At 37.5% G+C, this 7903-nt stretch overlaps 3 protein-coding genes across 3 annotated transcripts; 2 read left to right on the top strand and 1 right to left on the bottom strand.

Moving 5' to 3' along the window:
* Positions 1-444: 444 nt before the first annotated feature.
* Positions 445-6638, top strand: RB195_008727 (uncharacterized protein; the record flags this gene model as incomplete). The annotated part of the gene is made up of 16 exons (XM_013448309.2): positions 445-540; positions 1773-1851; positions 1906-1990; positions 2071-2164; positions 2232-2310; positions 3119-3287; positions 3342-3456; positions 3512-3635; positions 3688-3788; positions 4767-4888; positions 4948-5169; positions 5228-5382; positions 5446-5510; positions 5683-5832; positions 5959-6075; positions 6486-6638. The coding sequence occupies 16 exons, from the start codon at positions 445-447 to the stop codon at positions 6636-6638; spliced, it is 1926 nt and encodes a 641-aa protein (XP_013303763.2).
* A 31-nt stretch (positions 6639-6669) lies between these two features.
* RB195_008725 (uncharacterized protein) lies at positions 6670-7587 on the top strand (the record flags this gene model as incomplete). Its single annotated transcript, XM_064195362.1, has 3 exons — positions 6670-6689; positions 7337-7515; positions 7568-7587. The coding sequence occupies 3 exons, from the start codon at positions 6670-6672 to the stop codon at positions 7585-7587; spliced, it is 219 nt and encodes a 72-aa protein (XP_064046507.1).
* RB195_008726 (uncharacterized protein) lies at positions 7250-7468 on the bottom strand (the record flags this gene model as incomplete). Its single annotated transcript, XM_064195363.1, has 1 exon — positions 7250-7468. One exon carries the CDS (start codon positions 7466-7468, stop codon positions 7250-7252), a length of 219 nt encoding a protein of 72 aa, XP_064046508.1.
* Positions 7588-7903: the final 316 nt, after the last annotated feature.

Below are 7903 nucleotides of genomic sequence, written 5' to 3'. Positions count from 1 at the left end.
ATGCTTGTTTCGTTCCATTAGTTTCGTTTTATTCGAAGGTATGTTTTAGATTTTGCTAGATTTTATCCTGGGCAATTTAAATGTTGTTTTCTGTTGTTGTTTGTTATATTGTTGTTCTTCATTGAAGAAGGTTTCGATTTCATCCATGATCGATATTTGTTACGTGGGGTTTTATGCCCAGAGATACATAATTTCTTGTGATTTTTTTACCCTAGTTTTTTTTCTCTCTTTGTTTCTTGATGGATTAATCTCATTTGCAGGGGTTTAGCCAAAACAGCGGTCTCTGCATTACTCGTTTGCGTTGATTCCCGTAATCATCGCATATCCTTAACCGCTCTTTTGCCCGTACGTGTGGGACGGGTGAAAAATCGGACTCCTTTCCTCGACGTTAACTTATTCATCTATACATATACGGGTTACAATTATTTGACTGGAAACGATACGATGAACTACACGGGTCAATACGTCCAGCAGCCGTCCGGTGCGATGCCGCCAATGCCGACACAACAACAAGCGCAAATGATGCAGCAGCAACGCATGGTGAGCAGCGTTTGTTTATTCTTTCTCATATCTTCGCACATTTTTTTTTTGCTTTTCTTCCAATAATTTTTATCCTTTTTGGCATCTGTCTTCTGATGCTTTTGTTTTCTTTTTTTTGTTTTTGATTTTTCTGAAAAGGTGAAGAGATAACCGATGGTAATTGGAAAAGTTAAGTTCAAGAAATCTATCAAATTTCTCTGATTACAGCCCTTAAAACGTAATGTGAGTACTGTAAATTTGTGCTTATGAAGATATTTTGGAATTAAAACGTGAATGAAAGCTATTAAATATTCACATAGAGCGGAAGAGTGCACATAAACGTTATTAAAATGTTATTAGAAAGTGAAAGAAATGGCATAGTGAAGGCCTTTTTGCTATGATCAATTAAATTTTCTGTAAAAATTCATTTCAAATTCACTGTTTCACCATAGCTGCAAACACCTCTTGCTCTCTAAAACCGCAGCCAAGTAACTCTTCGAAAATAAGAAAAAAATGTTAAAATATTGAAGGTAAGCAAAGGAAAAACTTATTAACAATGTATATTGTTTCCTCTGTTCTTTTCTTTTTAACAGCGAATTTGCTATGTTTATTAGATGTAACCGAAGCTCGGAACGCTAAAAATTCTAGTAAAAATTTTGTAAGTGGAATAAAAGTTCCAAGAAATCCTTCTTACACATTTTATTCCTCGAACCTTTGATGCAACGATGTTTGTGATAGGGGAGAAATTTCTGACAATTTGACACATTTTAAGTGCTCATCGCCTCTTCCTACTAAATAAGTATGAATTTTTATTGTAATAATAGTACAATAATGCAGTGCGTTACATCTAAGTATTTTAAGGTTTCTTCCAGACAGAAGCAAGATTTAGCCCCGACATTTGTTGTTTTTGTTGCTTGCTTGCTATGCTTTAGTTTCCAGGTTAGATATTTTAACGAACTATAGATAAGCTGTACAAAAATGGAACTAGAATGCTGCTTCCTCAGTTTTTCTATCCGCTTTTTCCCAAAATTTGAAACAAAGGATTAGAAAATGTGACAGAACTGAATGGATTATTGTTTTTCGAGACTGTTTGTTTCTAGTTCTTTCAGAAATTCACTAACTATATAGTTAATTTTACGAAATTCGCTGATTTCTTCTGTTATTGTTATCGTGTTTGAGAAAACCGAAAAAAAAACAAAGAAACTGCTCAATATTGTCCAAACGAATAGCTAAAAACTTACTTTCGTTTGAAGGTGATGGGTCAACCTGGACAAGCAGCGCCTGGTATGCGCCAAATGTATCCACCACCTCCAGGAATGATGAATTCTCAAGGTTACTTTGCGATTTTTCTGTCGATTTTTTCGTCCCAAAAGTGCATATTTCCAGTTCCTGGGCAACCCATGTACAGTCATCCATCGCAAATGCAACAAGCTCAGATGATGCAACAACAACAGCAACAGTTCCAGTATTAGTACGTTTTTAGTAACAAATAGTTAAAAATTACAGTGTAAGTATTTGTTTTTCTCACAAAGAAATACTGATATTTTTCAGTATGTCTCGGTTTCCACCCCAGTGGCAACAAGATATTCATATGGAACAAAGCCAAGAACGTAAAAAGCATATATTTAGTCAATATGTGCGCAAGGTAATCTTCAAATTCGTAAGATACTCCCCCAATAGTATGAGGCAATAGTTTATTATTGTTTCTTAAGTTCAATGCTATGCAACAACAACAACAATCGAAAATGGTATCGAATGGGCAGGGTGCAATGCTACATCAACCGATGATGGGTTCGTTTCCTATCTTTTTTTTTACTTAAATAACTTTTAGAAAGTTCCTCTCAGTTTGGTGCTCTTTCCACATTGTTTTTTTTTACATCGAAAATATATTGGAGAGGTGTAGCGCAGTCGAAAAGAGATTCCGCTGTCTGCACGATAGATCATAGGTTCGAATCCGCCCTAGTGCTCACCAAGCGCCTCATCCCTCCGGGGTCGATAAATTGGTACCAGACTTGTCTGGGAGGATAAAAACACTGACCTTACATATCGGCTAGCCCCAAAAGTCACTGTATAGGCCAGTTACACGTTCGTGAACCTCAAACGACCCTGAATTGAGGTGAACGTAGTGGCGGGTCCCAAACGGATTGATTAACACCAGAAACTTTATCTGCTATCCTTTTATTGAAAATATTCATTCACTATTAAAACAACGCTGTTTAACTGAAAGCACCACACTCGTTTGAGCTGCTGAAGACTCGAGTACTTTCAAAATTAAACTCCTTCACTTTGATATCATGTCAATGCGGAAATTTTGCATGCAACGTGGCATTCCCATTGCGTGGGAGTTCAGTTCATAGACGCAGCATCAAATATTGCAGTTTTTCTTATCTATTCTTTTGTGAAAATTGGTAGGGATTCATTGAGCACACCTAACATTTAAACCGTATCCAATTATGATAATAATCTATTCAAATAGTTAAATTTGGTCGAATTGGACTTGTTCGAAATCACAATTGTACCCATCTATCCCAAACTGTTGTTAGAATATATTTGGATGTTTTAATTCTAATTCCTTAACGCTATGTAAAGATAATTTCAGGTCAAAGTGGAGTTGTGGTAGGTGCACCAGGTCAAAGACCAGGAGCTCCGGGTGTATATCCACAACAACAGCAACCTGGTGCTGTGATGTCAAGCTCTGCCGGTCCAATGCCCGGTGCATCCGGCATGCCAAACGCTACATCTTCAGTCCCTATGCCTCAGCAACAAATGTAAGCGAATCAGCATTTTATGATCGTTTACGAACGTATACTTGTTATGGCTAGGCGCATGCAAGGCCATATGTCCGGCGGTCCAACCTCAGTGCCTCAACAAATGATGAGTGGAGCGGCGATGGGACCACAATCGTCAGGACATATGACTTCTGGAGCTAGCCCGCAGGTGGGTACCGTGACTATTGTACGTTTCAGTACAGACTTTAAAACTTTCATTTAAGGTGCATTCAACTTTTGCTGCTGGCCACCAAATCGCTGTAGGATCTCCTCATATGGCTAGTGTTGGTCCCGGACCTGGTGTTATGTCAAATTCGCCCATAACCTGTATTCAGCCGTCTACACCTCGTAGGTTGCCTGCATTTTTTTTTAAATTTCTTCCTGAAAGAGTTGGTTCCAGAAAATCCTTCCTCTGTACAGCCTGGCAGTGTCGGACCAGGAAGCCAACAGCCATCGTCTGTTCCTAGCCAGGAAGAAAATACTAAGGAGTACAATGATCTTGTGAGTTATTCCTCTTAAATGCACACATGATGTTTCGAAGCTTCGATTAGATTTCTTTAATGCATTTAATTGATAGTTTAATGTAAAAGTGGAGATGTTAAACATGAAACTATTAGCACGAACATGGGAAAGGTTTCGAGCTGTCTGATTAGGTGAACTAATGGCGTTGTTCTGTCATGCATTACAAATTTCTTTCTGAAGAAAACCGGATTGTTTGTTTTGCTTACATCGCTGTAATAGAGGAGCATCTGAGAGAAAAAGTTCGCTACGCTTTTATGAGACCCCTCTTCTATGGTTAGTTTAATCAAACAGTTTCACAGTCATATTATACAGTCTATATAAATAGCTGAAGAATTTTTGTCTTGTTTTTCTGGTTGGAAATCTGCTGATTATCTAATTGTCAGTTATATTATAGATATGGCACCATACAATATCTTCACGAATCCCTGTTTCTGAGATATCGTATTTTCTGTAGAAGAATTTGCGAATTTTGATTACTCTAACCCTAAATAAGTGCTGTTGGATTAAAAGATCGTGAGCCACAAACCTGTACATATCCACCACCCTGGAGATAGGATTCACTAGCACTTGTGTGTTACAGTGCATCAAAGTGCTAGCTTACAATTTATTTCCAGACAGAAAGTTTTTTTTTGTAAAGTGCATTTCAACGTTTTGAGTTTCAAACGTTGCAATACGATAGATTTCATAATGAGTACGGTATCATGTAAAGCCCAATATTTCATATTCGAAAATGCTATCTCGTCATCTTTTTTTTTTAACGACTGCATATTCGCTCCCATCTCTACTCTAGAGTTTCGCAATTTCAATTGAAAATTTGCGTGGATGTGATTAAATGTGCCCAAGTGCCGTCCGTATTCTTCTTTTTTTTGTTTTCGAAATGTTGAAATTTCTCTTCTTTCTCAGTTTGTACTTTTCTCCTTTTCTTTGATAATAAGGATATGCCTATCATTTTTCTAGGTCGAAAGCTTGAAAGAACAATATTATGAAAAGTTGAAACGAATAGGAGATCGCTGTGATTTGGATAACAGCCCAAAACCGACCGGATTCGACCGACTAATGGAAATTCTCGATCGGAAACGGTATGCGATGCGTAGACGTTAATAGTTAGCATGATGTTAATCGATATTGTTTAATTTAGACGAGTCTCACAATCTCTGCTGGAGAAAATTGTTGGAAATGTTCGCACGATAGTGGAACGTTCCAGCCTCACCTACCCAGTCATAGAAACAATGCGACAAATTGAAGCCGAAGGACAGTCGTCTATTTTTGCCCCAAGCGGTGACGATTTCCGAACAACATCACAGCAAGCACCGCAAGCTGCTCTAGATCCATGGCGATCAGTACGGCATATGATGATCAAGTGAGATTAACATATCCCCGTTTCATTTTATCCACCAAATCAACGTTTTTTTCTGCAGAGTCCCTGAGCACTTAGCGAATCTGGGCAATTCCGATGACGAATCAGAAGATATGGGCGCTGTAAAATCGTCCGTAGCTACAAGTTCATCGTTGAAGCGTCCAGCTCCATCGGATTTCAATGACTCAGGAATTGAAGCAAAAGTGGAAAAGCTTGGTATGTGATATGTCTCTTACCAAGATACTACGTCCCTATATTATTTCTATTTATTTGTTTTAGACGAATCTGCATCAAACGAACAAACGGCAGCAGACTCGTCTGAGGATGAAAGTATTCGGATAAAGGTTCGATTGAAATTTTTTTTGCCATTATTCCTATATATACTATGGTTTTTCTTTTGTACATTTACTGCACTTACTCTGTTCATCTTTACTACCGTTTTCGTCTATCTTTATCTTTTTTTTATTCTGCCTAGTAGGCATTTTGCTTATCGTAAAATGCCTTCAATACGCACAGATTGACTGTCTATTCGACACCCGCCAACCTTGGCGAATGTCAGTTGCTGCATCCAGAGAGTTAAGTGAGCTGCCGTGGCGAGTCGACACAGACTGTCTCCCAGCTTCCAGCCACAGTCCAGATGCAGTTATCTGTTTTGATTCGGACTTGGTGAGTTATGCTACTTTTTAAGGACTATTCAGTTCAGTAGTACACTTTAGAGTGATCGTAATTGAATTTCCGGCGTATTAGAGAAACGAACAACTGTACATTCATTACTGTGTACGTGTTTTTTAGTTACTATGCCCGCCTCTACGTGTATTAGTTCCTGCATCCTATCCGTTAGATCCTGCAGTTATACAATTCGATCGGTCATTTCCACGCGGCGTTCAGATTTCATCTCAGCTTTCGACGGTGATTTTTTCTGTTCGAATTTACCTTTTGATCATACCGATTATATTAACAGTAGCCAAGATTACATTTCTATATAATTTTCTTTTTGACTTATTCGAATATTCATTTTTGTTTCATTTTTTTTTCAATTTGAAACTTTTTATCAGTTCTACGGAGGTTACGCAGTCCTGCTATTGAAACGAGATTAATCCTATCATTCGTTATTTCTTGACTACGTACCTTCCCTCGAATTTTGGATTACGTTGAGATTCCAGTTCAGCCGCTTTATTAACTTTTATTGAGTTGTTACTTTTCAATCTAGTAGTCGCTATCTGAAAGACTTCCAACCCGTTTCCATTTTTCTATTTTCTTTGTAGTTATGAGATATTATTTATAAAATAGTCAAAGAGAAGAGTTCTACTTTCTTTCAGATGTTGGAGCGAAGTTTATCAGTAGCGCCATCGCGCTCACTCACTCATATCCATGGCGCATTCCGATCTGCATGCCAAGAATTGATGCGTTTGAAAGGTGTCCACAACGGACACTACATCCCTAACAAGCAACACAAGCAATTGGTCGCATGATCTTTTGATCCGAAAGGCAGTGCAATTCCATATGGGATGCAAGTATCGTTTGTAAGTATCTATAGCCTTATCTCATCGTGTCAACATCGTATAAAATGTAATAAACATCATGATTTCGCCACAATTTTACCGTAACACCTCATCTTGTATAGCCACCACCCGACTGTGATCCTCAGCGAAACTTCACCCCTTAGTAATTTCTTTGTTTTTTTTTGTTCATTTCAAACATTCTTCTCTCAGTTCTTCAGTCTTTGTGATATTTATAAAGCGGGAGTTTCGCAGTTAAAACATTAGTAGTGCTACCGTATTCCTGTGTCTAATTCTCGTCTTCACTTTCTGTCGTCCCCCAAAACGTACTCAATAGTGTTGCCAAAAAATTTGCATAGATGATTCCTTACTGTATACATCATTTAAGGGTACCCGAAAAAAATCGATAACGGTCTTTTATTATTGTATGCAATCTCCTTGATCCCATAAATATACTGTGTACGTCAACCGTATGCCAAAACTGCTCATACCATCTCATGCTGTACTTTGAATCTACTCAAAATCATACAAAGCCTGGCATAGACTATTTTTGAACTTTTTTTTTGTTTTTTTTTTTTATTCATTTAGCTTTGACGTAGTTTTTGTTCCCTCATCCTACTTTTTTTATGTTCACCTAATTTTTGTGTATGATTCCCCTTTTTTTCTCCTAGATCCGGTGTTTGTCTTCTGCACAATCCATCCTTATCATCGTCATCATCATCATCATCATCATCATCATCATCATCATCATCATCATCGTGGTCATCATCATCATTACCATTATCATCACCATCATCATCCATTCACACTATAAATCTCAGAAATCTCAGAAATCACCTGCTTATATTGGGTAGAGACTTTCATTTTTCGGATTTCTATGATTATTTCTAGGTTATTTCTAGGCGAGTACATTGATGAATGAGGTCACTTATTCAATCATCTTCATCATCATCATCCTGGTTTCTAGTGTTTTTCATTCTTCTCGTACAACTTCTTCCTACAATGGTGATCTGATATCTAACTCTCCTTTTCTGCTGAACATTTCTTCTTTGTTTGATTTCTCTTGTTCTCAATTTTCTTTGTTTTTTTTTCTTCATTCACTATTTCATGTCCGATGATCCTTAGAGTATGTAATTACATGTAATTTTGAATAATAGAGTATTTCTTGAGAGGTATAATATTTTCTTTTTTTTTCCTTTGTTGTTTCTCATTGTCATTGTATTTCGCTTATCGTTAAG

The sequence above is a fragment of the Necator americanus genome, chromosome III, assembly GCF_031761385.1.
Source record: "Necator americanus strain Aroian chromosome III, whole genome shotgun sequence".
NCBI lineage: Eukaryota > Metazoa > Nematoda > Chromadorea > Rhabditida > Ancylostomatidae > Necator > Necator americanus.
This window is presented reverse-complemented; position numbering and strand designations above follow the sequence as displayed.